A 16745-nucleotide genomic window follows, 5' to 3' on the forward strand; every position below is an offset into this window, starting at 1 on the left:
ACTGACTAATTTCTCATGATTTCTGAATAGTTCACTTAGCACTCATTGCATCAGGTGATGCTCACAGGGGTGAAGAAGTGGGATTGAAACTAGTGAAATAAATCACAGAGTGTCAATCATCACTTACGGGGCTTGCACCCGGTAACTAGTACTTCCCGGGAAGTCACCCATCCCAGATCGCCTCTGGCTCAAGCGCGCTTAACTGTGGAGTCTTTCCCCACAATCAAGCCCACTTAGCTTGCTACCCCATTTGTAAAACCTTAGCAAGTATTGTGCCTCATGAACCATTCAAGTAGAGATCCCTTCACTCCTTTTGAATTCAAGCATGGGGGTTTTTACGCAGTGCATTATATTAGATATCATTTTTGGGATTCAACTGTGTTAAGTAAGTCATTCACGTATGACCATGTCCATGAGAGGTAGTTGTAACTGACTAATTCCTCATGATTTTTGAATAGTTCACTTAGCACTCATTGCATTAGGTGATGCTCACAGGGGTGAAGAAGTGGGATTGAAACTAGTGAAATAAATCACAAAGCGTCAATCATCACTTCCAGGGCTTGCAATAATATTTTTACTTTTTTACTCCAAAAATGGTGAATCATCCCCCATGGTTGACATCATCATCTTGAATCCTATTGGTTCTTATAAAGTTTATTTTGGTTGTACATTTTTCTTAGGAGGCCCATTTTAGACCTCAAAATTCCCCTATTGGCAGTTAACTTGTGTGACATCCAAGCCAGTTAACTGGATGTTACACTACCTTGGATGATCCTAGTTGTGGTGAAGATTCCAAGGCAATGTAACAAGCATATGTAAACTAGTTTGAGTGTACAGGTTTTTCATGCAGACAAATGATCAAACTTCAAGCAAAGGCATAAATTGACTATGTTTGGGTCAAAGCTTCTCATTGAGCAACAAGATAGGTTATTCACTTGCAGGTTGAGCTCAGACTGAGCTAGCAATTGTAATACATATATATTCATCTGAATAATGCAAAGAGGCTTGAGGGGTTTTTCCCAATTGGGTTCCCCTAGAAAAAATACTATGCATGTGTATTATTTCTTATTACATGTCTGAGATTGTTGTTCTAAATTGTAAATTGAATTCTGCATATCGATAGAGTATAATTTTGTCTCTTGATTTAGATTAAAATTTCTTGAGAAGTTGCAATTCTATCACCAAATTTCTACATGTCTTATATATATATATAGATATATGTGTGTGTGTGTGTGTGTGTGTGTGTGTGTGTGTGTGTGTTGGGGTTGTGTATAAATGCCTCAACCAGGTAAATGAAAGACCCTAAGACGTATCTGCTTCAGTAAGAAAGAAAATAACCTACAACTACCATCAACCTATAGAGTCGGCATTGGAGGATAACACCTTTGAACGTTTTAGACTACCCTGTCAACGCATTCATCTGCCTAGGATTAATTTCCCAGTAGATTCAAATTTTTATCTCATGTAGCTTTTTTCTTAACCAATAAATTTGTCTCTGGAGAAGAGTATGAGAATTGTGTCATTATCTGTTTGATATATTAGGAAAAATATTTATGTATTGTGTTAATAATTCTAATGGATATTAACAATGAGATGAGTTATTACTTGCACCAAAAATTCTATTAACATTTGTCAATTTGAAAGTTGGATTGGTTAAAAAACTATTAGTAATTACATAAATTAATATATAAAGAAGTAAAGAAAATAAATAACATAGGCCATAATTGTAGAAATAAATATATAAAGCATTACAAAAATTGAATACTACTTATATTTAATTTAAAATTGTCCATGAGGGGCTTTCCATCTTCCTCACTCTCATTGATTCCTTCCATGCATCTACCATGAATCCACCCACATTTTAGGAACTCAATATGTGGTATCCATTACCTTAAAAGGAACCTTTAACATTTCAAAATGAGTTAGCAACAATCACAAAATTGCATCTATTAATATATTTAATTAATATTAACAATTTAAACAATGTTTATATTAATTAATATTAATTATTTAAAAGGGAAAATGCGGGCATGTCTATCAGTGAGAGGACCTATTCAAACTTTATAGTAATTGATTTAACATAAAATTGGGACGCAAGGATTTTGATAATCTTCTATATTTAATTATAGAATTTTGTTGGATAATTTTTTTTATTTAAATAGAGTTAATAGTTAAAAATTTAAATGACAGGTGTTTTTTAGTATTTTAATAATATATTAAAATTGTAATATGTGTAAATAATTTTGTAAATTTTATTTTTTATAAAATTGTAAGATGTGAGAGATAAATCTCTTATTTAATTTAATTTTCCAATAGTTTATTATAATTAACATATTTAATTTTTCTTATATTTTTAGTAAATATGGTCTTTAAAATAAATCTATCATAATAAATTATATTTATAAATATTTCAAATTTTAAATGATTAGAAGAAAACAAAACAATTATAATAATCAATTTTATATATTTTGTCAAATTTAAGTTAAAGGTTCATGTTCCAGTTTTACTACTTTAATGGCAATTTAGATATATACATCTTCCCCAACAAATAGATCTTCAATGGTGATGTATATGTCATGGTCCTTGTATTTATGACTGATAACATTATTTTTGTTTCCAACGTATAAATATTCAATATTGTTGCATATGTTGGTTCTTCTTAAATTTATGACTAAAAATATTATTATTTTTATATCTATATCTATGAAAATTTGAAGATGATAGGGATAAAATACTATGATTCTTTATTCCTTGTTGCCTACACCATCATTATTGACTACACTCCCCACCAAATTTATGATATTTTCTTTATAATAATAAAAAGTAATACACAACACTCAATGTGAAATGACTATTTATTTTCATGCAGATTTCACCACCTCTATTTTACTATGTTCATCACAACACATAAATATAAATACAATTATCTCAAAACATATCAATTTTACTAATCCAATATACCAAACACACTATTTATATTACAAATTTGATATATATATAACTTCTCCCAAGTCACAAGCAGAAAGAGACATTTTCCACCTTCATAAATCTGTCTATCGACCAAAATAAATTAATATATAATACTATATTTAAGTTTCAAATGAGCTATTACTTAATGCGACATTGTAAATTAATGATCCATTCACCTTTCACACCAATAGTTCAATATACTTTGCAGTGTTGTGTATGGGTTTTCTAACAAGGCAGTTTAAGTAAGTAGGTTTATAAATTTGAATATTAAACTGATATGTAATTTGATATATAATTTTTTTATTATTAAAATATGAAGAAAATAGGTATTAATTTAGGATTAACATTAAAATAGTTACATTATTATGGAGATTGCTAATTTATAAATAGATTTTGTTACAATACTATAGTTTATCAATATCATATGCTCAAAAAACATAATTCACTTAGCTTGTTCATATGAGATGAGAATTTTTTTAATTATCAATTTAATTAAAAAGGAAAAAAGACACAACTAATATGAATATTTTCTAATATTCCATGAAAGTTAAATTTGTACCATCATCTAATTTGATTTATGTATATTACTATAAATATTCTAGAATATTAGATGGAGATTAAATCGGTACCATCCATCTAATGATTATTGATAATTAAATATAATTCTAGAAGCTATATTTTATTAGAGCAACCATATAAATTAAATGGCTAATAAATATTGATATACATCAATCCATAATAAATATCAATTACTACATAATACATCTCAAGTTAAAAAAATAAAAATCATAAAAAATCACTATGTTATAAATTTATTTTAAATTATTTATTACTAAATAATAATAAGAATTCATATATAAGTTAAACATATATACATTTAAAGACATAGAAAAAGATTGTTAACCATGGAGATTTACCCCATTTTTAATTGGAGATTCTTAATTTATTTATAAATAATTTTTTTTCGAGATTCTTAATCTATTTATACTATTATGAATGTTATAGAATATTCCATGTAGGTTAAATCTCTACCATCCACTGAATAATTATTGATAATTAAATTATAGACATGCATATTGGTGTAAAAATAGACACACTAACGTAATTAATCAATTTAAGTAAAATGATAGAAATAACATAACTACCTTTAGATAAATCTCAACCTTTGATTTGTGAATACTATTTTGAATATTCTAGAAGCCCTATTCCAAAATAGACACAGCTATGGACATAATTATTATTGCATTATATTAAAAATAATGTAGTTTCTCTTTGAAGTTTTTACTTTTTTATGGACATATTTTTCACTCAATTTTGCCCAAAATCAACTAGGGATTTGTTGAAATTGCATATCTTAGTGTTCTAGAAAGTTTTCATGGAGCTAAATATATTTATGTGATCAAACATATAATTTAAATAACAAAAAATTACAATCTTTCTTTTTGCAATTATAATAGAAATAATGTATTATCAAAATATACACCTAAATTGCAGCCATACATAATTATAAAGAGTTTAGTTTGAAAATCTTTATCTCACGATAAGGTTTTAGCCCACAAAAGTAATTTTAAAGTCCTAGTTGTATAGACTCAATAAAAAAAATTCCTAAAATAAAACAAAAATTTTCTTTCATGCTAACCTATACTATTATTTGATTATTTTCGAACCTTGAGATACAAAAGGCTCCATAATTGGAGGTTCTACCTTCCAATCTAGTATGAACAAATGCAAGGACTAATTGAATTAACATAATGGATAGGAAATAGAGTAGGTTGAGCACCAACATGTTGTAGTTGTTTAATTTGGTTTGTAAGACTATATTTTTCGTCTTTTATCTCACTTAATTGGTTTCTTTTCTCAATGAGGATGTCTATTGCAGATAATAATTATGCCGTTATTTGTTTATGTCAAAGTTGTTATTAGGCTCACTGTCACATAAAATAATTATGCCGTTATTTGTTTATGTCAAAGTTGTTATTAGGCTCACTGTCACATAAAATAATTAATAAGTACAAAATAACTAAAATTATAAAATTTGGAATAATTTTTATTTCTCTTTAATTCTAAAATGAGTCAGTTTCTCAAGATTGAGAGTTTGTTTAGATTTAGTTGGTTGAGAAAATCTCTCCGACTCCTAAATTAATGTGTAGTTAAAATACTCTCTCAACTAAAATAATTATATGTAATTAAAATATTCTTTCAACCAAAATAATTGTGTGTCCCAGATAAACCAGCCATCTTCAAACATAATCTTAATATATTTAAATGTATCATTGTCATTCTTTGCGAATATGATCGAATAAGGCTGGAGAAGCCTTTTCCACGATGTCTCTTTCTAATATTTTCAGATTTTATTTTTCTTAAATCCCTTTAATTTTCTAATATTTTCGGATTTTATTTTTCTTAAATCCCTTTAATTGGTATCAGGGAGGAAGCTTTCTGCTATTGGTAAGAGAACGTGTCTGGTATATGTGAAGAGATCGTCGGAGTGGCTGCTTATATGATGTATCTAATATTCAACGTTGGTTGTTAAAACAAAAAGGTTGTGCTAATCATATTTGTAGATGACGTGACTCTGTATACGTGATTTCTACACCAATTGTAACGACTTTTTCTTTCGGATAGTCAATGGACTTTCTCTCTGTTTGTTTCTAATCCAACTCTTTCCGTGATGTAACCTGTTTTAGCACTATTCGAGCCATCCATTGAAAATGAGCTACCTGCACTGCGTTTTTGGGCTCGGAGGTGCCAATACTTTGACTCCAAGTGGAGCAGTTATTTGCTGAGAAAAGAGTTGTACCTATGATATAAAGTGGAGAACCTGTGAAAGATTGTATTCCGTTGCATAGAGAATTGTTCGGCATGGAGAAGGAATCGTGTGGAGTGAGGAGAAAAGGGCTAGTGTATCTGTTTGGACGGATCTGCATAATGTGTGCACTTTATGGAGAAGCCAATATATAGCACCGTGGAGGATTTGCAAAGAAGTGGCATGCATGAAGATTGTTGCAAGCTCATGGAAATCCAACGTGGAAAAGTTAGAAATTGAAGGACTTGTGCAAAGAAAGCCAGTGTGGAGGAAAAGCGTGTGAAACATTTGCGTTGGAAGAACTGTGGCGTTAAAAAATCTGCCTTGAAATTTGAAAGTCCACAACCCACGTATTAATTGGAACTGAGAATTATTCCACGCAGCCCATGAAATCTCCACATAGTTTATTGAAGTTCGATGTTTTTGAGATCTGCGTGAAAGAGATATGTATGATCTACAGTCCAGTAAACAGAATGTACAACAAACTCAACCTGTTTGCAAGTGTGAAAGAGACATAGTAGCGTAAGCCACTGGATGGCTGCAATTGTCGCGTGGAACCTGCAAGAAACGTTGGACCTGGAATAAAGTTAAAGCCCGTGGAGGAACCTGCGCGGACCAATAGTAGTGAGCTTCCACCATTTTTTAGTCAAATCATGAAATCCATATGCGTTGAAAGATGATATCAGTGGGTTTGTTCTCTGATGTTGTCTCGTCATTGGAAGGATTTGATTGAGGTTAAGAGTGGTAATGATGAGTCGTTTCTAAAGGAAGCAAAAGCATTAAAAATCTGTTTATTTGAATCCGTTGTCCTTTCACAGCCAAGATACTCACTCTGTGTTTTAATTTCTCAAAACCTTAATCTAATATTCTATGTACGGAATATTCTCGTGCAACAATAAAACTCCGCGCACGATTTTTTTAAGTGGCGGATTATGCAACAGAAAAACAATTCACACACCTGGGACGAGATGAATGCAATGGGCGTGATGTGATTTGAGCATTACAATCTTTACGTGTAGAATGAAGAGCATGAAGTTCCAGTCCATGGCCGCGTGCAAAAAGGAAGGTATAATTTCTTTATTTATGACAAAGTTGTCTTCATTGCAATAATAAATCTGAATAAGCTCTGGGGCTTGTTGGATGGTCACATGGGCCACATGATTGAATGAAGGCTGCTCACTTCAAATAGTTAAAAACAATGTCATTAATTTTAGGTGAGAGAGTCCTTATAAAGGATTAGTATGCTTAAATATATGGTAATTTATGCCCTTGCATGGTGTGCGGTGAAGAGTGTAAGAGAAAATGTAAAGAGTTAGAAAGTTGTCCAAACTAAATTAGCCAAGTAAAAGTTCATAATGATGAAGTTGATTTTTGTAACATTTCCAATGATAAGTTGAAAGTTTAAGAGATGTTTATGGTAAGGGTGCATGTTCGGTGGTACCAAAATCCAAGGTTTAAATTTTATAGTCAAAAGTCAAATTGATATAAGGTTGAGTTTTTAACAGTCAAATAAGAAGTCATATGCTCATTACATCTCATTGTAAAATCATTAACCTGGGTGCATTTTCAGTGGTAGTCGACACCCAAAACTTGTCAAATCAAGTGAGCAAAGAAAAGTAAAGCACACCTCCAAAATCAAGCGAGCATGATTTCAAGTGAGCGAGTTTACATGGAGAAAAACATTCAATTGTTAGAGGTTCTTAACAATCTAATCATACCCACTCCTGAAGACACGGTGAAAATCAGCAAAGTGACTCTTGTTGATATTAAAATACATCTACATCAGGCGCATGAAATGGTTGAGTTTCTCCAACTTGAATCACAGTTGCAACGAGATGAGCTGCTACAAAAGAGTCGTGTTGCAAAGCCTTTCAACAATGCAAATTCAAATGAAGAATATGATGATTCCAAGCCACTCAACCATACAACTTCAAGTGTAGAAGTTGTCCATGATCAAGTTCAACTTTCTTGTTCCAAGCCAATTATCAAACCATGGGAAGAAATCCAATGCAACAAAAATCAACGTGGCTTAGGATATGACAAAGATGACAACAACTTTCATATCCCATATTATTCAAAACCAATCAAATTCATCAGTGGAGGATTTCTTGATTAAGTAACAGCAAAAATCCATGAGAAAGTTGAAGAAAATCTGAAATACAAACATTGTCAAAGAACTGGTCATATGGAAGATCATTGTTTTGATCTCCATCATTGTCAAAATGTGGAAAGAAAAATCACTCATCGAAAAGATGTTGTAAACAAAACTAAACATCTAGATTGAAGATCAATTATGCATGGATTGATCCTTGGGAGCTGCAGTTAAACGATTATATAAGTTTTATCATAGAATTCAATCTCAGATATTGCAACCAATAGTCAAATGAAGATGGTACTCTCACGGGAGTACAACAGTGAAACTCTCCTACATATTAAGGGGGGGAGTTCAAAAACAAATGTAGATGGTCTCTCCTTTCATCTGACAAAGGGGGGAATTGATGGTTGTCATACTGAAAGTTTTCGACAACAACAATTTTTCCAGTGGGAAAGAGATTAGGATGTTGATTGAGAGCATTTGTGGACATTCTTTTGTTCACTTGAATGATCATTGAACCAAGAAAATGATAGATGGATCCTTTTGCATTGCAACTTGGCATTTGATTGAGTTGTCAAGCATTTTTAGAGTTGTATTAGACTTGCAGATGATTCACTTATCTTGGTTTTCTCTCTTCAAATGGAGTTTACGGCATCCAACTTTGGAGGCTTTTCACGTAGTTCTTCATTGAGGATCAGCTCAGCAGTTTTAGCATGAAGACTTGGAGATGGTACCAGGTTCTTGTTGAAAATCCTAACTAGGTTCGGTCTTCATAATGACATGTAATTATGATTTTATGTAATTTCATGTAAAGAAGAAAATAATTTATTATATTGACTTGCTTCATGGGTTTCATGAGCAAGGGATTTTTGTTTTTGAGTCAAGACTCCCATTGAGAGTCTTTAGGAATTATTTGTCATCTAGTCATAAAATGATAGAGTCATTTTCATCTAATGAAGTCATGTTACACTTTATAAAAAGGTCAATATTGTCTATGTAAAGTATCCTCCAAGAACCTGTCACTTATCCTCTTCAAGTCAGCCTACAAAGATGGAAAAAGATGATAGAAGAAGTCGGCCTAAATTCAAGCTATCGTGTCAACCTAAAGGACATGTGAATAAGTGCATATATAGCCTAACTCAGCCTCACTTGAAGACAAGCAATTTGAACAAAAAACTTGACTAGAAATTCAGTGAAGAAGAGCGAAGAAGAAGGGCTACAAACAGAAGCGCGAAGAAGAGTGAATAAAGTTTCTTCTGGGGTCAACAAAGGAGATTTCTCTTGGGCAATATGAAGGAGATTTTCTTCTAGGAAGTGCGAAGGAGAGGTTCTTCTATATCAACGAAGGAGGTATTATTCTGGGGCAATGAAGAAAGGTTTCTTCTGGGCAAGCGAAGGAGGGTTTCTTCTGTGGTAGCAAGAGAAGGATTTTCCTGGGTGACTAAGATCTAGAGATCTCTACAGGAGACCAGTGAACTCCTAGAAACTGAGATTCTATAGGAAATCCGGGAAGAATCAGTGTGAAGTATAGAGACTGAGTTTCTCTAGAAGGAGTCGAGGAGAGTAGTTCAAGATCAAGCAGAAAGTCAAGAAAGGGAAGAGGTAGAGCATCAAGTTTAGTGACAATATTCTTAGGAGGATACTAGAGTCAAGGGTTTGTGTCATGGTCTTGGTACTCGTCAATTGAAGATCTAGAAGAAGAATTTTGATCGGTTTTTCCTGTCAAGAGGTGAGAGGTTTTGGCCCTGGCTGACAAGCCTACATACTGTGCCACTTATATTTTATTGTGAATATTGGTAATTGTATTGATGAAAAGAACACAATAATAACATAACAAAGAAAATACTATAAGCTAAGAAGTAAAAGTATATCATAAGAAATTATCAAGCAGAGAAATCTTTTAACTATTCATGCCCTAGATTTCTCAACATGGTATCAGAGCTTATCAGAGCTTAGGTGCTGAAGTCAAGAAGGGGTATTCAAGCAAGTAGACACATGAGAATCAAGCTTCAAAGAAGGATATTAGCAAATCCAAGGGATACCAAAGGCAAACCTAGATCTAATAAATCTACACCAACAAGAGTCTTGAAATCATCTACAAGAAGTAAGTAGCAGAAAAAACTGAAACCCTAGAAGCACTCCATAAATCATACATCAGCAAAGAAATTGAAGCTCTTGAAATTTGATAAGGTTAGATCGAAAGGCAATCTTCTCTCTATTGAAGCAAGGATATCACTTGAAAGGGATCATCTGAAGCAACAAGTTCATCATCAAGCTGAAGATTCTATCTTCACAAGTAAGTACCTTTTATTATAATCTAATCTAATAAAAATGACTTCATGTTTCAAGGAGAACCAAAAGTTGGTTGGGATATCAAACTTCATTGTATGGAAAAGAAGGATAGATATAGTCCTCGAAGTAAATGAAGTCATTGATCATGTTTATGGAAAGTTCTCCAAGCCATCCAAAGAACAAGCATTATCTGAATCCATGGAAATGGGTCTCAAGGCTCAAAAGATTCTTAAGGGGTCTATCAAATATCCTCTCATTTCCTATGTAGCCGAGCTGGAGACATCTAAAGGAATATATGATAAGTGTAGAAAATATAAATCAAAGTAGAATACTATAATCTACTTCTACTATCAATTTGCAGAAGCTTAAAGATCGAGCTGAACAATATAACTAGAAGAAGAAGAATCAATGGCACAATACACATGAAAATACTTTGGGGAAAGCCTCAGCTAAAAACCCCACTCTATTGTATTATCATACATGGTGGTAATACATAGGAATTATACAAAGCCTTAGCTCTCAGTACAATCCTCACATATGCTCACAGGCAATCTTGGCTTCTCTCCAACCTTCCTCTCTGCCCTCCAAGCTCCTATTTCCTTGCGCTATTTCTTGTGGATGATTTTCATGTTACCAAGTGGAAAACCCTCCCCTCAAAACTACACAATCCTCAAGGATTTATCCTTGACTACATGCATGAGTTTTCTCCATGAGAAAACACATGCAACTGATAGTACATTGTCCTTGACATTTAACTCGACTAGGTCTTTCTCAGAATAGACATGCATGAGTTTCTGATGAGGGAATCTTCAGTTAACTGGAGTAGCACTAGTTGAGTGCGTGCATGCATCAACTGACTGTTAACTCACTATTAGTTTCTCAAATAGTTTGGAACTAATTTAACTGGACTTAACTCAGTAAAATGAGTTAACTAATTACAACTCAAACATAACTCAATCTTATCTCCTTAATTTAAGGGATAACTCTTGCATGACTTTAGAAAGACTTCTAACTTGAATTTCTCCAACTAATTAATTCAAAATTAATTAACTAATTATTTCCAAGTAGTTGTTAAGACTAAATTCGATTTTAATTCACAATTTAATTCAAGGAAAAATTAATTTGGAATATTCTTGTTGCCATATTTCAACACTCCCTCTCAAAAAGAAATGGATTATCTACCACCCTGATCCTGTCTCTATGGAAATCGAATTTACACTTTGACAATGCCTTTGTCAAAATGTCAGCATCTTGCTCCTCTGTCAAAATATATTGCAGCAACATGATCCTCCTCACTACACAGTCTCTGAGATGATGATACTAGATGTCGATGTGCTTGGACGTATCATAAAATACTAGATTCTCAGATAGTTTTATACAACTCTGATTATCACAATAGATCACAGTTGGATCCACCCTCTGATCAAACAAACCAACTAGGATTTTCTACATCCAGATGGCCTCACATGCTATCTGACTTGCAGCCATGTATTCTGCCTCTGCCGAGCTGAGTGCAACTGACCTCTATTTCCTGTTGTACCAAGAAACTGTCGCTGACCCAATGTTGAAAATCCCTCCTGATGTGCTCTTCCGATCTAATGGACTCCCTGCCCAATCTGCATCAGTGAAGCCCTGTAGCTTCACTCCCTCTGGCTGTCTGTACCATAATCCATACTGAGATGTGCCTCTGAGGTATCTCAATACATGATTTTCTGATGCAGGAGCATCCAGCTCCGAGGAGACGAATGACTATTGACGGACTCACGGGAGAACAGAAACAAGTCAGAGGCTACAGGATTGGGTGGACAGACCACCAAGTTGGTTATTGTTTTCTTAATTATTGTTTTATTTCCTTTTATCTCATAGCATTTTAAATTACAAAGTTGTTTAAGCCCAGGAAGGGAAAACTGTTTAGTTAAGTTTTGTTAAAGAATAACTAAATGACAGTTAGGATTCAGGTAGGGCAGTTTGTCAATTAGTTATGTTTCCATGTAGATTAAAAAGCAAAATAGGCAAATGTAGAGGGACTTCTTCCCTTCGTGAACAAGAGAGAAATAGAAACTTGATCAAGAAACCCTCTGTAATAGAACTAGTGTAAATTTGTTTGAGATAATCTATTGCTGACATTTTCCCATATTGTGCACACAAGTGTTTACTGTGTATCTACTATATTTTTAAAAGTGAATTGAAATGGAAAGAGTTTAACTGTAACTAGAATTTCAAGAACGTTACAGGCATCAAATCAAGACCACGAGTCCATATTGCACAGAACCAGTATGCCAAGCACGAGGAGTAACGCGGCCACATAAAATCAATATACAAGCTTACAAGAAAGAGGTATCAAACCAAACCACTCTGTTTCCATTAACTTAATTAAAGTATTTCATAGTCATTGCACACAGAAAGATCGATAAACCTTACAGTATCATGTGATAAACCCCGCCATCGCCGTAAAGCACAAATTACCAAACCCTTGTTACACTAAGATTGTAGTTTGATGCAAAAGAACAAAGCACAGAGACTGCAAACGCCGGCAAAGGGCACGGCCGAACCCTAGACAACCTAAACAAGTTGATATCTACATCTACAGCCATATTGAACAATCTACAGACATACTGGAGCAGGAGTAAACCCTACCCGTTTGCAAAGGGTACCAGGGTTGAAAGGATTCGAAGATTGCACAACTCGAAACCCTCGTGAGCGAGCCTTCTGTTCAAGCCTGCACATAGAAGCAGCGAGAGGTTAGGATCATCATCAGTATAAGAGAACGAAGGAGCAAACAAATGCGAGCATGAAGGAGATGTAAACTCACCCACAGGTCGACGGAGAGCTGTTGAGACAGAACCCCATTCCACAAACTGAAAAAGGCACAGAACCTGTAAGTGTCGATAAAAGATAACCGTGCAGGGTGAATCATAGCACGCTAGCTTACCTTCGAGGGCGGAAAGAGATTGGAAGAGCGGCAGCTTCAAGGTCGCAATTACCTGTACAAAAATTATAGCTCAGTAACAGAGAATGCAAAGACTCTTACAGTGAACCCACGAAAATATAAAGCAGCTTACCATAACCTCAGAACAGAACCACTGAGCCATACAGGTCCACGCACCTTGATAGACAGCATCGAAGACAGAGGAATAGCCCCTCAACAGAAACTGTAACCATTGTAACCATTGACCGAGTACAGGGTTCGTCTGTTGGACAGAACAGTGACCAGGGTTCGAAACCGGGAGCATCGCCACAGGAACGCAGAGAGAGCAGCGGCGAAGTGATAAGTGAAAATGAGCCAAAGGTAAGTCCTGAGGGTTTAACATAGGCGGGAGGTAACGGAACAAGCCGGTGGCTAAACCTTTCAACTGGCAGATGCGTGATTTAATGAGCCTCAGATTGGGGGCCAGGTAAAACCGCGGGAGTTTTGTCTGCACGCAAAGTGACCACCGGGGCCTGAGGTGAGACCACGTGACTGTGTGTCCACGTCACCGAAGGGCTGGGCCATCAAAAGTGGTATCAGAGCTAGTTTCTTGAGTTAGAACCAATGGAACAGGTAGAAGGTGAAGGTGAAGGAAGAGGAAGAGGAAGAGGAAGAGGACGAGTAGTCCGTAGGGTAGTAGATGATGGACTTCGAGAGGAGATTCGAGTTTTGCGTGAAAGATTGGCAGTGGTGGAGGCTGGGGGAAGAAGAAACCCAGCAGATGACAGTGATGAAGAAGAAGTTGAACCGGAGGATGAGTTCGAAGGGGTAACACCGGAACTCAAATTGTTGAAGTCAGTTTTGCTGTCCAGTCATAAGCCAAGGCATGAGTTACCTACTTATGACGGAAGTCTGTCCGCAGACGTGTTGTTGGATTGGCTGAGTGAAGTCAACAAATATTTCGAATTCGAGGAAACCAGTGAGGATAAACAGGTGAAGTTCGCCGCCACCAAACTAAAGGGACATGCGTCCTTGTGGTGGGACAGCATTCAGGCGGAGCGGAGGAGGCTTAACAAACAGCCTATAAAGAAATGGTCTAGGATGGAGGCCAAGCTGAAAGAGAAATTCCTGCCGAAGGATTACCAGATTATGCTGTACAGGCAGGTACAGAACCTGAAGCAGAGGGGAATGACTGTAAGAGAATTTACAGAGGAGTTCTACAAGTTAAATTTACGGGCAGGATATGTAGAAGACACCCCGGAGAAAACAGCCAGATTTGTAAATGGCTTAAGGGGGGAAATCTTGGATGAAATTGGTATCCTTTCACCCCGGACATTGGATGAAGCCTATCAGTTTGCGCTGAAGGCAGAGGAGAAAATTAACCGGAAGCAAAATGCCAGAAGAGGAGGTGGAACTGGCAGGGGGAAAGGTAAGATGTTTGGAAGAGGCCGAGGTGCAGGTTCAGGTGAAGAAAGCAGCAGCTCTAAATCTGCTAGAGCAGCAGAAAAAGACAATAGCACTAGAGGAGGACGACCACCTCAGCGGGGGCGAGGATATGGTCGGGGCAGGGGAGCTGTCCAGTGCTATCGCTGTCACAAATGGGGACACAAGTCGTATGAATGTCCTGAAGGTGAACCAGCAGGTGGGAGAGGAGCTTATGTTGCTCAGCCAGAGGATGCTGAGGCAACACCTCAAGAAGCGGAAAATGCACCTGAGACAGGTGAAGCTTTGGTGTTGAATAAAGTGCTGTTGAAACCAGCAAAGGAGGTTGCAGAACCAGATCAACGAAAAGCTTTGTTCCGCACTGTCTGCAAGTCGCGGGGCAAGTGCTGCAAACTGATCATTGATAGTGGGAGTACGGACAATCTTGTGGCTGTGGAGATGGTAGAAAAGCTGGGATTGAAGAAATTGAAGCACCCTACGCCCTACAAAGTGTCATGGCTGCAGAAAGGACATCAGCTGTTAGTCGACGAACAATGTGAGGTAGAATTTCAGATTGGTAAGTACAAGGATAAGATCCTTTGTGATGTCATGCCAATGGATGTCTGTCACCTACTGTTGGGACGACCTTGGCAGTTTGATAGAAGTGCAGTTCATGATGGGAAAACCAACTGCTATAATTTTGTGAAAGATGGGATCAAGCATACACTTGTACCCATCAAGGAGGAAAACACAGCAGAAGCTAGTGAAGTGAAAGCACTGCTGTTAGGCGGAAAAGAGTTTATAAGACAGATTGAGGACAGCGAGATAAATTTTGCTGTCATAAGGAGACCAAAGGTAGTGGTACTTCATACACAGGTTTCGGATTTGCCTGAAGAAGTTCAGAAATTACTGCAGGATTTTGGAGACATTGTGGTAGATGATCTTCCAGATGAATTGCCACCAAGGAGAGGTATTAGTCACTGCATTGACTTTATACCAGGAGCAAGCCTGCCAAACAAAGCAGCTTACCGCATGAGTCCTAAAGATCATGAAGAAATTAGGAAACAGGTCCAGGAGTTGTTGGACAAAGGTTTGATTCGGGAGAGCATGAGCCCATGTGCAGTACCAACTGTTTTGGCTCCAAAGAAAGGAGGAGAGTGGAGAATGTGTACAGATTCCAGGGCTATTAACAAAATTACTGTTAGGTACAAGTTTCCCTTACCTAGGATGGACGATATGATGGATTGTTTGAGTGGGGCGGCTTATTTTTCGAAGATTGACTTGAAGAGTGGATATCACCAGATCCGGATTCGGGAAGGAGATGAATGGAAGACCGCTTTCAAGACGAACGAAGGCTTATATGAGTGGCTGGTGATGCCTTTCGGTTTGAGCAACGCTCCCAGCACGTTCATGCGTCTGATGAATGAAGTGCTGAAGGAATTTAATGGTAAGTTTGTAATAGTTTACTTGGATGATATTCTGATTTTTAGTAAGACTAAGGAGGAACATTTCAGACATTTGCAGAGTGTGTTGAGGAAGTTACAGCAAAACAAGCTGCTGATTAACCTGAAAAAGTGTACTTTTTTTCAGCGAGAATTAGTATATCTGGGATTTGTCATTGCAGAAAATGAATTAAAAATGGATCCAGAAAAGGTGGCAGCTATAGTTAGCTGGCCTTCTCCAAAAAGTTTATTTGAAGTCCGAAGTTTCCATGGACTAGCCAGCTTTTACAGAAAGTTTATCAGAAATTTCAGCGAGATTTGCGCACCTATGTTGGACACAATTAAGAAGGTAAATCAGCCTTTTCACTGGACTAAAGCAGCAGAAAGTAGTTTTCAAACTCTGAAAAAGAAGATTACGGAGAGACCGATATTGAGGCTACCTGATTTCAACAAACTTTTCCAAGTTCGTTGTGATGCCAGTGGGACAGCCATTGGGGCAGTCCTTAGCCAGGAGGACAGACCGGTCGCCTATTTCAGTGAAAAGCTAAATGAGAGCAGACAGAAATACTCAACCTACGACAAGGAGTTTTACGCCATTGTGCAGGCTTTGAAACATTGGAGACATTACCTGTTAGGTAACGAGTTTGTCTTATACTCTGACAATTCTGCGTTACAGTACATTATGCAGCAGCATAAATTGAATCATAAACATGCAGCTTGGGTTGAGTACTTGCAAAGTTTCACGTTTGTACTGAAACACATTAGCGGACAATCAAATAAGGTAGCAGATGCACTTAGTAGGAGAACGTT

The 16745-nt window shown here is 36.2% G+C and overlaps 1 protein-coding gene across 1 annotated transcript; it reads left to right on the plus strand.

The window, feature by feature from the left end:
* The first annotated feature begins 13695 nt into the window (after positions 1–13695).
* LOC149152749 (uncharacterized) lies at positions 13696–16124 on the plus strand. The gene is made up of 2 exons (XM_089443593.1): positions 13696–15940; positions 16084–16124. Exons 1-2 carry the CDS (start codon positions 13696–13698, stop codon positions 16122–16124), a joined length of 2286 nt encoding a protein of 761 aa, XP_089299719.1.
* The last annotated feature ends 621 nt before the right edge of the window (positions 16125–16745 follow it).

Source organism: Pinus tabuliformis, chromosome 9, assembly GCF_031772625.1.
Source record: "Pinus tabuliformis cultivar Carrire ecotype Pingquan chromosome 9, CPIR1, whole genome shotgun sequence".
In the NCBI taxonomy this organism is placed as follows: domain Eukaryota; kingdom Viridiplantae; phylum Streptophyta; class Pinopsida; order Pinales; family Pinaceae; genus Pinus; species Pinus tabuliformis.

What these genes read in the sequence shown, in the direction of transcription:
- LOC149152749 (XM_089443593.1), top strand. Translation starts at nt 13,696, where the DNA reads ATGGAACAGGTAGAAGGTGAAGGTGAAGGAAGAGGAAGAGGAAGAGGA. An exon ending in AGTGCTGAAGGAATTTAATG is followed by an intron (nt 15,941 to 16,083) that starts GTAAGTTTGTAA and finishes ACTTTTTTTCAG; the next exon opens with CGAGAATTAGTATATCTGGG.